Below are 19206 nucleotides of genomic sequence, written 5' to 3'. Positions count from 1 at the left end.
CACACACACACACACACACACACACACACACACACACACACACACACATCCCTCCCACACCACCACCTGGACACAGGTACATGAATGCCTTTTATTTCCAAGATACAAAAGTTGCAACTCAGAAAGGGCAAGTAGCTCCCTGGAGCTTACTCAGCAGGCTGGTTGCTGCCTGCACCGAGCCTCCAGATCTTTGGAACCTTGTCAGGTTCTGGTCAGTTGGAGCTGACCTTGCTCCGTAGGTCCTAAATCATCCATAATACATGGTTAACAACACTTCCTCCCTCCCTTTTCTGCTCTATCCCAGCTTACATGGCCTAAGACCCAACTAACGTGGCTTATGTATGAGTGGTTTCTCAGTTGCTTTCCACTGGCCCCTCCTTAGCTACCCTTCAACTTAAACTGACAGACGAGGAGGCTGGTACCAGCTTCCAGCCATCCCTGGGGATGGAGGAAGCTACCTTTGCCCTATTGTAGTGTGGATACTGCTCCTTCCCAGCCTTGCTTGTGACTGCTGGGTTGCAACAAGGCCAGGGCCAGCAAATGGTGACTTATCAGACGCTTTTAAAGAAACCTCCTCTGGCTTGACTAGGGGTGTGTCTGGCAGCAAATTGGCTCTGCTCTCACCTAGCCATAGATATCTAGTAGGGAATCCTTGAACAGAGATAGCAGCTTTGTCCTTCCAGGAACCTGATTTAAAGTCCCAGGTTAAAGGATCTCTCCGGATCATCCTGTGCTGCTTGTGGCACCACAGTGGTGGTGTGGGAGGGATGTGTGTGTGTGTGTGTGTGTGTGTGTGTGTGTGTGTGTGTGTGTGTGTGTGACAGAGACAGAGACAGAGAGAGACAGAGAGACAGACAGTGGCAATCACAGAAATATCAGTTTAGATATTTCTGAGTCTTTGGCACAGAAACCACCTTGCCCAAGGAATTTGAGTGAGCTATTTTCTCTAAGCTGTGAGTTTTTTGTCTATAAAGTGTAGGCAAAGTAAAGAACTATCACATGGCCTACTAGTAGTGGCTGTCAAAATGGTGTTCAAAATTCTGACGTCACGCCAGACTTTAAGGGGAAAGATTATATGATTGATTAGTAATGTCTGCCACATACACAGGAGTGGTGTAGGAAGGTAGGTGTGCTATGAATCCACTACCTTTGGAATCCCTTAGTCCTTTCCAGATGTTACATCTTGGATACTTTGATGTTTCTTATCCCTTCCATTTGTGGTTACTCCTGATGCAACAGGGATGGCTGTACATTGAGTCCCCTCCTTCTGCCTTTATTTGTTCTAGAGAGGGTTGAAAACTCAGCCTGGGCTGCCAGCAGGACCCAGTCATGTGGTCTAGAGGGTGCAGAGGCAGCAGGAACTCCTCCAGCCCAGTCTAGACAAAGTGAAACGTGGCACTTTAGGAGATGCTGGAATTTCAGCAGGGCTGTGTCCAGCCACAAAGCCTGGAGCCTCCTCCATGCTGCCCAGAACCAATTCTAGGTTTTAGCATCTGTAACACTCTGTTTCCCGTAGTTTTGTCCCTTCCAACAAGAAATAAAAATAAAAACAAAGAATCTGGGGCAAGAGGGGAGATGGGGCATTCCAATATATGCTGAGCAAACCCAGGAGTTCAGAATAGTCAGGGACCTTAGGGGCTTCCTTGCCGAGGGTACCTGGCTGTTCTAGGGGGAACCTAGAGCTATTTCAAGGTGGTTTATGATATTGGAGTATGCTATGTTCTCTGGCCCTAATTCTTCCACTCTGGTTATACTGCTCTCTGTCTCTGTCTCTGTCTCTCTCTCTTTCTCTCTGTCTGTCTGTCTCTGTGTGTGTGTGTGCTTGTGTGCTTGTGGAAGCCTCAAAGGTTACTCCTCAGGCTCTGTCCACCTTGTTTTTGAGACAGTCTTTCACAGACCTGTATCTTGCTGGTTGTGCAGGATTGGATGATCTGCAGGGCCTAGATCCCTCCTGTTTCTGCCTCTCTCCAGTGCTGGAGTTTCAAGCTTGTGCTGCCACGGTTGGGTTTTACATGAGTCCTGGGGATTTGAACTCAGGCCTTCATGCTTGCCTAGCAAGAACTTTATCAACTGAGCTCTCCTTTCAATCCTTGTTTTTGTTGTTTGTTTTTCATTTTACTGATAGAACATAGTCCAAGATGTGCAGAGGGCTTTGAAGGACACTGCTCTTTTGGAGCAGGCTTTCTCAACAAGTCCTTCACACTGGCCGCATTTCAAGGCTCAGTAAACCCCTATGGTCTGGCCTAGTGGTGCCTAGCGCTCAGGAAGCAGAGGCTGGAAGATCACAAATTTGAGACCAGCTTTGGTTACATAGTGAGACCTCATCTCACCCCACCCAAACCAGCCAAATAAAAGAGAGTTGGGTATGGGGATTCAGGCCTGTAAGCCCAGCATTTGGGAGGTGGAGGCAGGAGGATCTGGCGGTTGAGACCATCTTTGGCTACAGATCAAGTTCAAGGCTAGCCTAGCCCCCAAGACCCTTAGGGAGCTCTCTCAGATTGCATTTCTCCACACGCTTTCCATCTGAGTTAGGTCATCCTAGGAGTCTGTGGTCCTGAGCCACGCTGTCTAAAAGCCTACAGTTCTGAGGTTGCCCCTGGGTTTAGGTACTCAGTGGCGCCTTCATGTCCACAGGGAACTCCCAGGAGCCCCTTTAGGTTTCAAGGGAAGTGAGCTAGGGGTTGGCTGTACTTTTCCATCCCATCCTTTCCATCCAAAGAGCTAGACAAGTAACCTCTGCTTCAGGTCCTCCTGGCAGCCCAGGTTCAGTTTTCAGCTCTCTCCAGAACAAATAAAGGCAGAAGAAAGAGACTCAATGTACGGAACAGGGAAAGGGGGCACCAGGGGTGTCTGCAGTTGGCGGTCACAAAGCCAAAGGCAATACACCTCCACTTCCCCCACCCCAACCCCCGCTGCCCAGGGCATTTCTCCTGCCCACATCTCAGGCCAGGTTGGCCCAAGTGGGCACCTTCTTAATGACTACGTAGGAGCAGGTGTCTGCCAAGAGAAACATCACACAGAGTTGAGAGACCATGCAGATACCTGTCACTCGTGTGCTGGACTGCTTGCTGGTCAGAGGCATGGATCTTCCTTTCCAGGCTCCAGTCTTCTCATCTGTACAATGGGGCAGAAAGATCTGTCCTCAGGCCCTTCTTGGAAAGCTGGCTTGTAAAATCAATGAGGATATTTGTATGTTTCCCCCAGTATGCTTGAGTGAGTGTGGAAGCTCATGGCTGCCTTGTACTGATGACAGAGTCTTGACCTTGTGCCTGGGTTGACTGTTGGGTCTCCAACGAGCTCTGAAGGGTAGACTCTGGCCTCTTTGGCCAGAGGTATGTTACAGAACCTCAGAGATGTGTCTCATGGGCAGGCGGGGAATGTAATAGTTAAGGGGCTCTGCTCACCCTAACATCTAGATGAAAAGGATTCCGGGATTGGTGAAGCAGCAAAGATGTGGACAATGATCATCTCCCCTGAGAGTTTGTACGTCTTGCCTTTCTCCTTACCCTCACCCTGCCTCTGGGCTTAAGGCCAGGAAGCACTCCAGGATGTAGGTCCTGAGGACAGGGCAGAATGAGAAGGCAGAATGATGGGGGGCAGGGCAGTCTCTCAGACCCCAGATCCCTCCTTCTGCCCAGATGAAGCACCCAGCCTTGGGAGTCGTCTCTCTAGCTCTCAAACCCGAAGCCCATGACATATCCTAGCCTGGCTACCGATCCAGAGTTCTGACTCCTCTGCTGTTGAAGCCTGGCCTGGGTGACATTTGGGCTCCTGCTGCCAGCTATGCTTTGATCTTTCCATTTCAAACAACCCCAGACAAGCCCCTCATTGATGTCCCCTCTTCCATTCCATCTGCCCAAAGCCACACACAGAGGATGCTAGACCCGTGTTTTCCAAATAGAGAAGCAAGAAGGGAAACAAGTGAGCCACTGTGAGAGGGGAAAGAATGTTCCAGAAACTGCCTAGAAAGGGAGAACTAGGCCCTTCTGCCAGGTGGGGCTGTCCTGAAGCAATGCCAAACTTCCAAATCAATTTCTTTGATTTCTTACAGTTTTACTTCATGGACACACCATGAAATAGGAGATGAGGCTCTTTCCAGTTTAGCCTAGCACAGGACACATTGTTATGGCCTCTTCCTCAACTCTGCCTGTTTTGCTATTCAGATCTTGTCTGAAAAGTTCTGTGGTGCTGTAGAGTCAGCTCAGGGCCTCATGCATGCTAGCCAAATACCATATTGCTGTGCCGCACCCTCGCTCAAAGATGTTTGGGGATCTTGGCTTTTTTTTTTTTTCTTTCTTTCTTCCAAATACTATTGTCTGAGGGGAAAATGTGGGTACTGTAGGAGGGGATATGCCAAGACCCGCTTTTCTTGTGTTTGTTTGGAGTTGGGGACTGAGAGCTAGCATAGGCTCTGCTCTTCAGCTGCACTTCCAACCATTGTTGAAAGCATTCTAAAGAGCACCGTCAATCATCTCAAACTTACCTCCTCTGACCCTGTTGACAGATGGGGAGCCAAGGTTTAGAGAGAAGAATGAATGTAACCCATACGTGGAAATGGAGACAATATCATGGTAGAATAAGAACCCTGGACATTGAATCTGAGCTCAGTGGCTTTGTCTGAGCTGCCAGGGTATCTCCCATCACCAGGCTTTCTTTGTCAGTTGAAAAAGTTAAAGAGGAGCTAGGGTTGGAGACGCTGAGAGAGAAGTCTTGGGGAACCAATAAGGAAGGTATCATAATTGTGCTCCTGACTGAAAGCTCTGAAGGGGCAGAGGGAGCCTGCTTGCTCTGTGTGGCTGTAGAGACAAGATAAACCACAAGCTTGAGGGATGCATATCTAGGAAGAACTTTCTAGATCCATTTGGTAACAGAAGCCTGTCTGGCTAGCACCGGGAAGCAGATGTCCCCACCACATGTCCCTGAGTCTTCAGGAGAGGTCTGCTCCAAAGGTCCCTTCCAGGCTACAGGGTGAGAGTTCAGAGTCCAACATCTGGGAAGTGATCAGGGGAACGTTCTAGATCTTAGCTGACATTCCTTCTGCCACACAGGGACACCTCTGGAGATTTCCTTAGAGGATCCAAAGAATGCTGACCCTGAGGGTAGGGTGGCAGAAACATGATCCCTCAGGTTCCTTCCTGGCACCCCAGACTCTCAGACTTTTTCTTTAATGTGTGTCTCATTGTTTCGGATTCCTGTTGACTTCTCCCATTGCAGGGGAGGGAGTGCAGAGGGGAGGGGAAGAGGAAAGGGAGTTGGGAGGAGGGAGAGGAAGAGGGAGAAGGGGGAGGGGAAGGAAAAGCACAGATGTGGGGGTGGGGAGGGGATAGGGAGCATGGAGCGAGGTTAAGGAATAGGGAACAAAAGTCTTAGAACAAGAGGCATCAAAAGTCCAAACTTGACTTCTTAGCCTGTTGTCTTTGTCCAGTCACTTAAAAAGCCGAAACTGATGGACTGAGACTGGAGATCTCATCTCATGACCATATATAGAAAACTCTGTACCTTTATCCTCAATAGAAGGAAACTGGAGATGGGGCGGGGAGTCAAGCAGCAGAAAAATGAATTCCATCCGCTGTTGCTTGCAGCTGCAGGGTTTCCCTTGGAGGCTCCAGGCCAGGTCTGCTTTTTGCATGAAGAGGTAGGACAAGGAGGTACAAAGGGCGTCTTAGCTCTAAACAAGGTGGTGTCTTTCTCATTGCCAAGAGGTTATCACACGTCTTGGTTAACATTCCTGTCTAAGTCTAACTCAAGAAGCCTCTCTTGCTGACTCATCATCTTCTCTTCTCTTCCCCTGCAGAGTTCCCAGCATCATGAGGGCCTGGATCTTCTTTCTCCTTTGCCTGGCCGGGAGGGCCCTGGCAGCCCCTGTAAGTACCCGAAGATGCTGTCTGAGTTCTAACTCATCCCTCTTTCTCCAGCTTCTGAACCTGCTCTGGGTGCTCAAGGAGATAGCAGGGATGTCGCTCAGTGGGTAGAGTGCTTAATTAGCACTCGTGTACAAAGTCCTGGGTTCAAGCCCCGGCATCGCATAAACCCAGCCTTAGGGAACAAACCTACAATCCCAGCATTTGGGAGGTAGAGGTAGGAATATCCAGAGTTTAAGTTCATCTTTGGGTAGGTAGTGAGTTTGAGGGCAGCCTGGGCTACATGAGATCCTGTCTTTAAAAAAGGAGCCTGTGCAGTGGTTAAGAGCATTTACAGAAGACTCAAGTTCAATCTCCAGAAACCAAATGGTGGCTTACAACCAGGGGATCTGATGCCCTCTTCTTGACCTCTTAGGAGTACCAGGCATGTATATAGTATACAGACATACATGCAGGCAAAACACTTATATACATAAAATAAATAAATCTTGGGCTGGAGAGATGGCTCTGGGTTTAAGAGTACAGATTGCTCTTTTGAAGGCCCTGAGTTCAAATCCCAGCAACCACCTGGTGGCTCATAACCATCCATAATGAGATCTGACACCCTCTTTTGGTGCATCTGAAGACAGCTACAAAATCTTACAAAAATAATAAATCTTAAAAAAAATTAAAAATAAGTTGTCTTTTTCTTAAGCCAACAAGGTTAGGAGAATTGAAATGAGGGAAGCAGCTCTCTGTAAAGCTCCGAGCTTGCACACTAGTTCCAGCATGATTAGCAGGACCTGTCCTCTTCAGGGAGGGAGTCAGCAACAGGGATGAGAGACTGTTGGTGGGAATGAAGCTGGCGGAAGGACCTAGGTCCAAAGAAAGGAACAGGTTGGCGTCTGAGTCTGGGAAGCCGTTAGATGGTAAGTAACTGACTCTGGCTGAATTCTGGGGGTAGAAAAGATGCAGACAGAGATCGTGGCGTTGGAGGCTGTTGGAGACCAGGGATACATAGGGCAGCCCCAGTAGGATCTTGGAGTAAGACTGGAGCTGGGCAGGGAGAGGGACGGGTTGCCATTGGGATGAACCAGAAACCACCTTTACTCCATCTTGGGAATGTGGAACAAGAAGAAACAAAAAGGAAACATTCAAAGAGAGCCAACCCCGCCAAGTGAGGTCCTGGCCTCCCGCCCCCCTCCATGGTCTCACTATATACTCTGTACTCTAACTCCCCCCTACCTCTGCTTCATCCTCCCGATGTAACCAGGGGTTACGTGTGCCAGCACTCCTGGTTAGCTATATTTCAAACTGCCATTCCCTGCTCTCTTCACTAGCCAGTAGATGGCAGCTTCCGGTCAAACTCATCAGCCAGGCAGATTTTGGATCTTGGCTGAAGATTGGTGAGGTTACCTTTAACTTTGGAAGGGGTTACAGCCAGTCCGGGGCCTGAAACTGTCTTGTTAATGGACCTGCTCTTCCCGGAGCCTGAAATGTCAGGAGGGAATTTCCTAATTGCAATAAAATGAGGTCACATGTGAGAGGCAGGGAGGTTTGGCATCTATTAGAAGTCACAGAGGGTATTCATTCTGTCTGGGTCTCATTTTCTCCATCTGTGAATTAAAGGGAGTTCATCTGTGTCTTCGTTAGGGTTTTACGGCTGTGAACAGACACCATGACCAAGGCAACTCTTATAAGGACAACGTTTCATTGAGGCTGGTTGACAGGTTCAGAGATTCAGTCCATTATCATTAAGGCGGGAGCATGGTGCCTTCCAGGGAGGCATGGTGCAGGGGAAGCTGAGAGTTCTACATCTTCATCTGAAGGCTGCTAGGAGAAGTCTAGCTTCCAGGCACCTAGTACAAGGGTCTTAAAGCCCATGCCCACAATGACACACTTCCTCCAACATGACCACACCTACTCCAACAAAGCCACACCTCCTAATAGTGCCACTTCATGGGCCAAGCATATTCAAACCACCACACTCTGCTTCTGTTGTGTTGGGGATGAATTGAGGCTCGACTAGCAGAAATGTTTCTGTCAGTAAAATGAGGAATAGGCAAGATGGTTTGGTGGAAGATCTATAAAAGTCAAGTGTGATGGCTCAAGCCTGTGATCCCAGTTCTTAGGAAGCTAAAACATAATTGGCAAGTTCAAGGTCAGCCTGGGCTCTGTAGCAAGATCTTGTTAAAATGAAAGGAAATAATGAAACGCAAGCTTGCTTCAGCAGTAGACTGATTGAAACTGGTATGATACCGAGAAGACTGGCACGGCCATAGGGCAAGGAGGCACATGAACACATGAAGCATTCTGTACTGTTTTTTTAAAAAGAGAAATAAAGATGGGGCCAGCAAGATGGGTTGGCAGCCAAGCCTGACGATCTGAGGACCCACACCGCAGGAGAGAACCGGCTTCCACAAGCTCCTTCAGCTTCCACACATTCTTTGTGGTGTGGGTGCTCACTCCATCCCCCACATAAAACTCACATACACAAATAAAATCATTGTGATAACAGATTTTTTTTTTAAGGAAGGAAGGAGGATAGAGCAGCACTGTGAGCTCCAGCCGGAGGCATCAAGGCCTCCAGGCTTGTGTTCCCAGCCAGAGACACTCCCGAGAAGAGGGTGGCCTTGGCCTTGACTAACTCCCTGAACCTTGCTCTCTTTTCCAGCAGCAGACTGAAGTTGCTGAGGAGATAGTGGAGGAGGAAACCGTGGTGGAGGAGACAGGGGTACGTATGTGGTGTGGTGGTGGCGGTGGTGGTGACCCCACCCTTGATCCCTTTCTGTCTGGTTCCTCCTTTGGGCCATCCAGACAAGTGCAGTGGGGTTCCTCATTGGACCAGGGCATGCATTCTCTCCTTGTGTGCATTCAAGACACAGATACTAACCTGAGTATACACAGACACTTCTCACTGTTCCCCAAACCTTCAGTTGAGCCCCAAGGTTCTGAGGATTCATACTTCTTCTGTTATCATCCACAGTCTCCCCTGGCATGAAACAAAGGGACCCACTCAGTTGGGCCTGTCAGGCCTGGAGGAATTGGTATGTCTTCTCATCCTAACATCTTGGTAGCCTCTGATTCATTTTAATGGAATTTTGGGGCTCTAGACCTTTAATATAGACTGATACACTGAATGAACTAATAATAAATACAGAATTCCACCAAAACCAGCACCTCTGCCCACACAGCTGAGGGCGATCTGGACCCAGCCCTGGATGCCCCTCATTTTTTTCTGGGTTTCTGAAGCATCATGCAGGCCCCTTCTTCCTTGCAACCCTCTCCCAGGTTTGGGGTGGGGTGAGAATCCCTGAACTCATTTTTTTTCCTCTCCCATGCCAGGTACCTGTGGGTGCCAACCCAGTCCAGGTGGAAATGGGAGAATTTGAGGATGGTGCAGAGGAAACAGTCGAGGAGGTGGTGGCTGACAGTAAGTCTCTTCCATGTCACTTGGCGTATCTGGATAGCCCTCAGCTGTGTGGGTGGAGGCCTAAGGACAGCCTACAGGACGTTTCTAGTCAGGGGCATGCATTGTGGAGGCTCTGGTAGCTGTGGAAGGCCAGCTGGGAACCCTCAAGCCAGGGAAGTCTGGGATAGATCTAATTTATAGCCAGGCCATCCAAGTTGTGAAGGACGGAGGAAACTCCACAGTTTGGTGTCAGATTCTCACAGAGGTCATGGTCACATCCGGTCACCAAGATTCCTGCCCCAGGGCTTCAGCCTGGGTTCAAGCTCCTCCTTCGTAGCCCATCTGAGAAAGCTGACTGGCTCATTTAATTTCCACTTGGCCCGAGGGAGCAGAGCCTGACGTAAATTCTAATACCTCAAGTAGAGAGACAGTGACTCAGGGCTTTAGCTCTCAGACTGAGGCATCTGTGTCCAAAGCCATGGACTTTGGAAGTCCATGAGATTCAAACAAGGTCTGAACCCTTTGAACCAGGGCTTCTTAACAAGACATTGGTGCAGATGGGGGCCCCAAGGAAATGGCTCAATGGGTAAGGTCACTTGCTGTACAACCATGAAGACGGAGTTCGAATCCCCAGCATCCACTTGAGCTCTCAAGGGGACAGTTAAGGATGTCTGGGGAGAATGGGGAGGGTTTGCTGGAGCAGAGGCTGGGCCTGGGGTCTTGAGTCATATCCCTTTCCTCTTCCATGCCCAGCCTTTGTTTCCTGTCAGAGCTGGGCCCATTGTCTACTGTGGGTTCTTCTTCCTGTTCCTTTGTGGACACCTGATTCTACTCCGTTGGATCTCACAGCTCAGTTGAATCCGTGCCAATAGCTCTATCTTTTAAGTCACTCTTGAAAATACATTGAATCCAGAAATCCAGCACTGCGGTTGCTCAACAGAGAACTGAGGAGTTGGTTATTGTGTCAGTCACTGGGGGATCTGTATGTACCCCAGGTCTCTGAGTCCAGACAGAGGTTCCAACCCTCTGAGAAGTTTCTAGTCTCGACCTTCCTGACTGAATCCCCAGACTAAGCAAACTGCTCCCCTAAACCCCGTGGTTCAGCATGGAGGATCAGGGTTGCCTGAAACTCTGGTTCTGAGAGTGGAGTTCACCTAGAGGCTGCCAGCCCCAAAGTCCCATCTGTGTGGTGTGGAAGCACGTGCCAGCCTGGTGAGCTGACATTGTGTTCTGTTCCCCAGACCCCTGCCAGAACCATCATTGCAAACATGGCAAGGTGTGTGAGCTGGACGAGAGCAATACCCCCATGTGTGTGTGCCAGGACCCCACCAGCTGCCCTGCTCCCATTGGCGAGTTTGAGAAGGTAAGAGCTGGGGCCTGGGCCCAGCAAAGCACAATGTCTGTTAAGAAATCTCCGGACATGAGGGAGAAGCTCCATTCTCAGAAGGTCCCCTCCCTGGGACCAGTCACAACAGGAAAGTGGAGCTGAGTCACAGGCAAGAGCCTGCCTGGCCCCACCCCTCTAGCCGCCATTGAGAATTTTAAAAAGAGTTTACTTGTACCACCAGGTTCCAGGCTCTGTGTTGAACATGATCACTGAGTGCCTCATAATCTCAGGAGGAATGCACTCCAGTTCATACTTCTATTATTATATTTTTTTACACTTTATATATTTTGTATGAGTGTGTGTGTGGCATGCATGCATGTGGACATCAGAGGACTTGCTTGGTTGGTTCTCTCTTTCCACCATGAGGAGACCAGGATTCCAACTCAGGTCAGCTGGTTTGGTGACAGGCACCTTCACCTGTTAAGCCATCTCACTAGCCCTTCAATACCTTGGTAGTTAGCTAAGCATTGGGCCCACATGGGGCTCTGGGATCTGCTTGAAGACTGACTAGCAACCTCATCTCCATCACTTGAGAGCTGTGAGATTTTAGTTAAAGCACTGAGTGTCTCCAAGTCTTAGTCCCTCACAACCAAAGACGGAGAGAGAATCCTGAACTCATAGTGCTGCTATTCCATTTGTTAGAGGATGCCAGGTATGTGACATGGACCCAGGGTTATTTCTCAAATGTCTCCATTCTATCTCCAACATGTGTGCACCTACCATACATTCATCCACCCATCCATACATTCAGGATATATACATGCACCCAGCCATGCACCCATTCTATGAATTCATCTACCCACACAACCATAAATCCACCCATGAATCTATCTACCACTTAGCCATCCATCAGTTCACCCATCCATCCACCCACCCATCTGCCTCTCTACCCATCCACTCATTCATCTGTTCACTCATTCATCTATCCACCCACCCACCCATTTAACCAACCATCTTCTCACCCCACTCATCCATCTACCTACCCATCTATCCACCCACCCACACAGTCACCCACTCATCCATCCATTTAACCAACCATCTTCTCACCCCACTCATCCATCCATCCATTCATCTACTCACCCACCCACACAGTCATCCACTCATCCATCCATCCACCCACCCACTCATCCATCCATCCATTCATCTACTCACCCACCCACCCACTCTTCCATCCATCTACCCACCCACTCATTCATCCATCATTCATCCACCCACCCACCCATCCATCCACATACTCATCTATCTATCCACTTAAACAAATATTTTTCGAATACTCACCTGTGCCAACCATTGTGCTGTCCACCATCTGGCTTAGGGCAACAAATCTCTTTCTAGTTCTTCCAATCTAGTTCTGCATTTCTCTTTTCTTCCTTTTTCTGTCTCTGTAGACCAGGTTGGCTTTGAACTGAAAGATCTGCCTGCCTCTGCTTCCCAAGTGCTGGGATTAAAGACATATGCCACTACTACCCAGCCCACATTTTTCAATATCTCCCCAAGACAACCCTTGCCACTGGGCTTTACATATTAGCTTCACTTTTAACTCTTCTCTCTTCTTCCCCATCCCACTGCTCTTTGATGCTGCAGTCTCCCCTGCAGCAATGTGTAAGACTCCACACTTGCAGGTCAGGTCCTTCCCCAATCAAAGGCTGCTCCTACCTGTACTCCTGATCTCAGTTAACCCCAGCCTCTCTGTTTTGCTCTTCTATGACCGAGGTTTTCCAGCAGGACTCAATGAGTCAATTGGTCCAGCTGCATTTCACCCAAGTCCATATTCTGGATAGTCACATAGCAGGGGAAGCAGGGAGAGGCTGAAACATCCAGGAGAGTCTTCCTCTAGGAGAATTACACAGGGGTCTTTCATACCAGCTCCAAATATGGGGCGGTGATATTTCTGCTTAGAGGAACCCTCTGGAGTTAGGTACTATATGGTACCTTTACCTGCTGAGCTACCTTATTGGCCTTTCAGTTTTATTTGGGCAAACCCTGGTGGTTCAGACCTATCACCCTTGGTACAGAAAGGTTGGAGTAAGAGGAAAGTTGAAAGTTCAGGGCTTGGCTCTGCTACACAGTGTGTTCAAGGTCAGCCTGGCCAATAGAGTGAGAGTGTTCTAAAATAAAATAGTAAAGGAATAAGGATTTTGATCATCAATAGAACACCTACCTAGCACACACAAAGCTATTCAGCTTTGGCACTGCAAAAATGTCTTCACCAGGGACTGATGCTATAGCTGCCTTCTGCTGAGTGTGGAGTACTTCTAGACTCCCACTGGGGGACATGGGTACTCTGCCTACAGTATCCTCTGTAAGCAGCCCATGATCAGTGAGCGTCCTTGTCAACTAGGGAACTGTCATCAGCATCAAGCCAGAGCCAACTTATGCTGCATTCTTCCTTTCCTCCCTTCCTCCTTCCTCCTTCCTCTCTTCCTTCCTTATTTCTCTTTCTTCCCCTTCCTTCATTCATGTATGTATGTGTCCACATGTGTGTATGCCATAAGTTTGGAGGCAGGGTTTTTTTTTGTTTTGTTTTTTTTTGTTGTTGTTGTTGGGTTTTTTTGGTTTTTGTTTTGTTTTGTTTTGTTTTGTTTTGTTTTGTTTTGTTTTGTTTTGTTTTGGTTTGGTTTGGTTTGGTTTGGTTTGGTTTGGTTTTATGAGACAGGGCTTCTCTGTGCTACCCTGGCTGGCCTAGAACTTGCTTTGTAGACCAGGATGGCCTTGAAGTCACAGAGATCCACCTGCCTCTGCCTCTTGAGGGCTGGGATCAAAGGTGTGTGCCACCATGCCTAGCTTCAGTGTCCTTACTGTCTGAGCCATCCCACCTGCCCCACTGTGTGTTTCAGAAGGATAATGGCTCCTGGCATGCTGTGTACTTTTTTCCATGCACAGGTGTCTTTTCCCTTGTCTCTCACTGTTCTTGAAGTATCTTTTGTGCCTTAGCCCTGACTCAGATGTACCTCTGCTCCAAAATCACCCATGGCCCTCCTATGGTGGAACAGCAGCATCTAGAGTGAGCTTTTGTGCCCCAATCTCTAATCCACCATATGTGTGAGACCTTGGCTGTTCTCACTGTGTTCCCTTGTCCCCACATCTGAAATGGCAATGACAGGGATCCCGGGTCAGGCTGTGGGAATAAAGGAGGTGCCCTGTGCTTGACTCACAGGTATGCAGCAATGACAACAAGACCTTCGACTCTTCCTGCCACTTCTTTGCCACCAAGTGCACCCTGGAGGGCACCAAGAAGGGCCACAAGCTCCACCTGGACTACATCGGACCATGCAAATGTGAGTGTCTTCATGCCTTTCAGCCTCCTTCTCAGGGAGATGGTTCTGTGCCCTGCAGTGCCAGCTCTGTGATCCTGGGTAAATCCCATCCCTTCCATGAGCCTCAGTAAACCCATTCATAAAACTAATTCAGGCTTTCTTCTCTCCTGGGAAGTCTTAGCCATCATGGAAGCACATTTCAGAGAAGATTGCAAGAGCCTACCACTAGCATCAAAACAACCAAACCATCTTCCTTTCTTTCTTTTTTTTTCTGATGAGGATGCTCCTTCATAAGGCTAACTCAAATGATTCATACTTCAGCACTGTAGAACAAAAACAGTGTGTGACCGGGGCCTGCAGAATATTTTTAATATTTTGAATTAGAATGCTTTTCAAATAGGGACATTGATGTGGTTATACAAAGATGAAGAGAGGAGGGATGGATATGTTCTATGGATGTGTAGTCAGGTGTGGGGGAAGGGAGTGCCTCAGTGGGGCCCATGCTGAGGCATCCCTTTCCCCTGAGGGACCAACCACATGGCAGTATAGTATAAAATAGAGTTTATTCAGGGAATGGGGAGGGGATTTGAGAGGGTAGTAGAGTCAGAGAGAGAGAGAGAGAGAGAGAGAGAGAGAGAGAGAGAGAGAGAGAGAGAGAGAGGAGTAGAGGCCAGCCATGAGCACGTTGTGTGTGGGGGGAATGGGGAGAGAGAGGGAGCAAGAAGGCAAGAGCAAGAGCAAAAGATAAAGAGAGGGAGGAGGGGGCAAGTAACCCCTTTTATAGTGGGTCGGCCTACCTGGCTGTTGCCAGGTAACTGTGGGGCGGAGCTTAGACAGAATGCTAACAGACATTTCTAGAGCTCAGGAGATGACTCACTAGGCAAAGTACTTGTGTAAAAAGGCTAAGTGTGGTAGCACACACTTGTAGCCCCAGTGCTAAGGAGGTGGAGCCTGGGACATTCCTGGGGCTCATTGGCAAGTTATCCTAGCCTGATCTGTGAGCACCAGGCCAACAAAAGAGCATGTCTCAAAAAATAAGTTGGGTGACCCTTGAGGAGTGATATCTGTGATTGACCTCTGGCCTCCACACATGTGTGTATGCATGCATGCACATGACTGTGAGCACACACACACACACACACTACATATATATATATATACATATATATATACATATATATATGCATATATATGTATATATATATATCCAAAATAAATGGATAAATAAAATTAAACACTGGGGGCATACCTGCCATTTTCTTCAGGCTCTATTCCTCTATTGGCAGAGATCCTTAGCTTCTTATTCCATTTTATTCCTCCTTCCCCTTTTCTAGAAGCCTGGGAAATTTGAAGAGGGAAGCCAGGGGCTCTGACTGGCCCATTGCTAGTGACCCAAGCTGTAAATTCTGCTGACACTGTGGCCTCCTCCTCATCTGAGTCTCCCAAGCCATACTCACTGCCTGTGAGACATGAGCTGTATATCTGTAGCATGTTCCACATAAGAACATCCTTCCCCATGGGCTGGGGCTATAGCTAAGTGGTGGAGTGATTGCCTGGTGTGCCCAGGGGCCTGCATCCCATCCGCATGCATACTGAACCGAACTAAAACAAAGGAGAGTCCCTTCCCAGCCTGAGGTTTTCAGCTGTAGAAAGTGAGGGTGGTGAGTTAGCCCTGAGCTCTTAATGTTGGGGTTGGGATGTCCAAGGGGAGGCAGAGATTTAGAGAGCCTTAGAGAAGACAGGGTAGAGGAAGTCAGTGAGGAGTCTTGGGTTATGAGGTGAGGCATGTTCTAAGGAGCTCTTAGCAAGTGGCTCTTGCTGCTCCTGGGGCTACCCACCTCCCCAGTCCAGCTCCGTGTGAAGATCTCCACTCCCAGATGACGGTAGTACTGGGCTCAGAAGAGCTTTCCTTGGGCTCAAAGCCAAGGATGAGCAGCCATCTGATCCCCCAGGTATCCACCCCTGCATCCAAAGCTGATGCTCTGATATTCTGGCTGTAAGCAAGAGCCTCCTTTTGCCCGTTGTTAAGACCAATGACAGGAGAGCTTGGAAGAGATCTCCAGGTGTGACATTCTGGGGTGCTACGTTCCAAAGACAAGGATGGGGTTATGGTCTCTAAAACGGTTTAGGGGTTTGCATGTTTAAGCCTTCTCCCCACTGCTGCTGTGTTGGACCTATGGATGCAGGTTGTTTCTAACACCTCCTAGAGGTTGGCCTCCAGTTCTGCTGGGATCAAATCCTGGCCATCGCCTAGAGAGGCACGAGAGCATCTGGGTGGGTGATAGAACCCCTTAGCAGGTTGGGTGCAAGCCAGGAAGCAGCAAGGTCTTGAGCTTCCCCGTGCAGACTTTTTTACTTATGACTCTGGAAAGAGTCTGGATCAGAGAGACAGAGAGAGGCACCAAGGCCAGGGGTGCTCAGTAGAGTTCTCATGGGCTGTAAGACAAGAAGGAGAGAGTAGTCAGGTAGCGAGTCTGCCCTCTGGCAGGTCTAGGTTGATTAATCTTGCCTCTTGTGTCCTAGACATCGCCCCCTGCCTGGATTCCGAACTGACCGAATTCCCTCTGCGTATGCGTGACTGGCTCAAAAATGTCCTGGTCACCTTGTACGAGAGAGATGAGGGCAACAACCTCCTCACTGAGAAGCAGAAGCTGCGTGTAAGTGGCCTCTTCCCAGCTTGGACTGCTGTGCCTGCTATTGATCTCCCTGGAGTTTGCTGATGGAGATCTGGGGCTGATCTCTAGAACCTGGCCCCAAGGTGGCCTATGCCCCACTTTGCAGGGCGCCTTCACCCTTGACACCAGGACAAAAACTTCCAGCCACCTTTGGAGGCTCTGAGGAGGTCTGTAGTAGACAGATCAAGAGCATTACCCTATTCCCTCTCCTCCTGAGCCAACAGGCCTTCTCTTTTAGGGAGCATATTTAGCCTCAAGGCAGAGACCTAGTGTTGAGTTCTCAACCTCTTCTAAAGCCTCCATAGGCAGTGGGAGCTTGGGGCAGGTGGTACTATGGTTTCCCCATCTGTGTGTAGATAAGCTGCTAACACCAGCACCTCTCTCCTAGCCTCACTGTGAGCTCTGGTCTTGGCTGGTCTCTTGTTATGTGGTAGAGGGGGATGGACCCTTGGTCACCTGCTGACCCCGCCCCTACAGGTGAAGAAGATCCATGAGAACGAGAAGCGGCTGGAGGCTGGAGACCACCCCGTGGAGCTGCTGGCCCGAGACTTTGAGAAGAACTACAATATGTACATCTTCCCTGTCCACTGGCAGTTTGGCCAGCTGGATCAGCACCCTATTGATGGGTAAGAGTCAGAGTCCTCAGGACCATAGGCTCAGCTCTGTCCTGGACTGGGGCTGGTAGGGCATTCGAGGGGGCAACCTTTGCTGCTTCTCGGCCCAAGACTCCACGGTCAGGTTAGGGCTGGAGCAGATGGTTCGAGCATCCTGAGGGAAGATGAAGGCTTGGGAGGAAGTAAGCCCTGAGACATGTAATGTCAGAGGAAGCAGTCGTCAGCAGCAGTACAAAGAATTCTTCCCAGGCCTATGAAGGCAGGGGCAGGGGGCCCATGTGGGCAGAGAAAAAGAGTCCAGGAACAGCCTCCAATGTGACCCAGAGCCAAGGCCTTGCTCATCCTTGTTCATGCTTGCGTGTGGTCCTTCAGCCGAATAGGGCAGCCACCACAACGGCCATGTCCCAGATTCTTCCTGAGGTTCAGTTCCATGGAGCCCACCTGGCCCCAGAAGTTCCTAAAAATTTCAACGGCTTCCACATTACATATTCCTGACCTGGGTGCTCTTGGCCTGTGGTCTGGGCATTGTGAAGACTTCAGAGAGTTTGAAGAGCAGTACCTAAGCTGACACTGAGTACCTACTCCTCTGTCACTTCTGGCTTCCCTTTGCAGCCATGAGAGTAAGAGGTCCTCCCTGTTCAGGTCCCAAAGAGGCAACTCACTCACTCCTTCCCGGGGCCGTTGCTGCTCTTCGCTTTGAATATTAGAAACAGGTGGTTACTCAGGGGACAGGCAGGACCACCTCCCTGGCATAATTGGGAGAGAGATATTAGGCCAGAAAGGCTTCTCTCTGAGATGCTCATCACTCTATGTCCGGTTGTGTGCTGACCAACCCCCACCCCCAATTCCCTCCCAGTGCCTGGCTCTCCTAGTCTCTGGGAAGCTCTCAGCTGCTCCTCTCCCAAGCTCTTGCAGTGGCTGGGATCCAATTGAGTGACACTGGGGTATGGAAGGGAGAGTCCTGGGGGACATCCGGATCCCATGTGCCAAGTGGCCTCGAGAAAGTTCGAGATGGCTTGCCAGGGATGGATGGCTGGGAAAAACTCTCCAGTCTCCTCTTGGTCAGAGCTGGAGGTGGCCTTGCAGTGGCCCCAGTCTGTTTTCTCACAGGACCATGAAGGTCCTGGCCAGCTCAGATTCTGTATGACGCCTCCTGTGAGCAGGAGGCTGTGAGGAACATTGGAGTCAGAGTGTCCCCTGAAGTCCCTTGTGGGTAATTGTGTTCTGGGGACAACTAATTGGGATTCTGAGGAGAGAAAAGGAAAAGAAGCAAAAGATCATGCTGAGAGTCTGAGGCCAGCAGGAGCACACAGAGGACAGAGGGAGGGTGACCCTGAAGTCACTCATTGCATGGTGTACCCTTCCCATCTTACCACCCAGCCAGGCCTGGTTCAGCCCCTCCCGGAAGTCAGAGCCATCACCAGATTTTGTTGTTCACTTATTTTTAGCACTGGGGATAGAACCTCTCGCTAGGGAATTCTAGGAAGTGCTCTATCACTGAACCACACCACATTCCAGTGCCTTACTGGAGGATTCTAGTCCAGTACTCTACCACTGAACTATGTCCCCCAACCCTTTACTGGTGGATTCTCAAGGGGGATTCTAGGCAGGTGCCCTACTGATGAGCTATATCCCTGCCCTATTAGAGGACTGATGGGTCTTTTAAGACCCCGTTTTAGGCTCCTGCAGTTATATCAGTGTGTGAACATCAAAAATCTATAGTGTGGTCAGGAGGGGGTGGTGCATGCCTTTAATCCCAGCACCTGGGAGGCCGAAGCAGGCAGGTCTCTGAGTTTGAGGCCAGCCTAGCTTACTTAGAGAAACCCTGTCTTGAAAACAACAACAAAGAAAGGAAAGGAAAGGAAAGGAAAGGAAAGGAAAGGAAAGGAAAGGAAAGGAAAGGAAAGGAAAGGAAAGGAAAGGAAAAGAAAAGAAAAGAAAAGAAAAGAAAAGAAAAGAAAAGAAAAGAAAAGAAAAGAAAAGAAAAGAAAAGAGAAAAGAAGTCAGGCGGTGGTGGCTCA

At 49.3% G+C, this 19206-nt stretch overlaps 1 protein-coding gene across 2 annotated transcripts in view; it reads left to right on the top strand.

The window, feature by feature from the left end:
- Sparc (secreted protein acidic and cysteine rich) overlaps positions 1 to 19206 on the top strand; it is a 26119-nt gene that overhangs the window by 4498 nt on the left and 2415 nt on the right. The window contains exons 2-8 of one of the 2 annotated variants that reach the window (XM_021176171.2): positions 5795 to 5864; positions 8518 to 8574; positions 9186 to 9273; positions 10494 to 10615; positions 13797 to 13917; positions 16420 to 16553; positions 17049 to 17197. In XM_021176171.2, coding sequence (XP_021031830.1) covers positions 5808 to 5864; positions 8518 to 8574; positions 9186 to 9273; positions 10494 to 10615; positions 13797 to 13917; positions 16420 to 16553; positions 17049 to 17197 — 728 coding nt within the window. In that variant the 5' untranslated portion in view covers positions 5795 to 5807. Of the gene's footprint in view, positions 1 to 5794; positions 5865 to 8514; positions 8575 to 9185; positions 9274 to 10493; positions 10616 to 13796; positions 13918 to 16419; positions 16554 to 17048; positions 17198 to 19206 lie in introns of both variants that reach the window. The other variant, XM_021176170.2, reaches the window with a different exon arrangement.

Source organism: Mus caroli, chromosome 11 (assembly GCF_900094665.2).
Source record: "Mus caroli chromosome 11, CAROLI_EIJ_v1.1, whole genome shotgun sequence".
Taxonomy (NCBI): Eukaryota; Metazoa; Chordata; class Mammalia; order Rodentia; family Muridae; genus Mus; species Mus caroli.
Note: the sequence above shows the minus strand (reverse complement) of the source record. Positions and strands in the feature narration are given on the sequence as shown.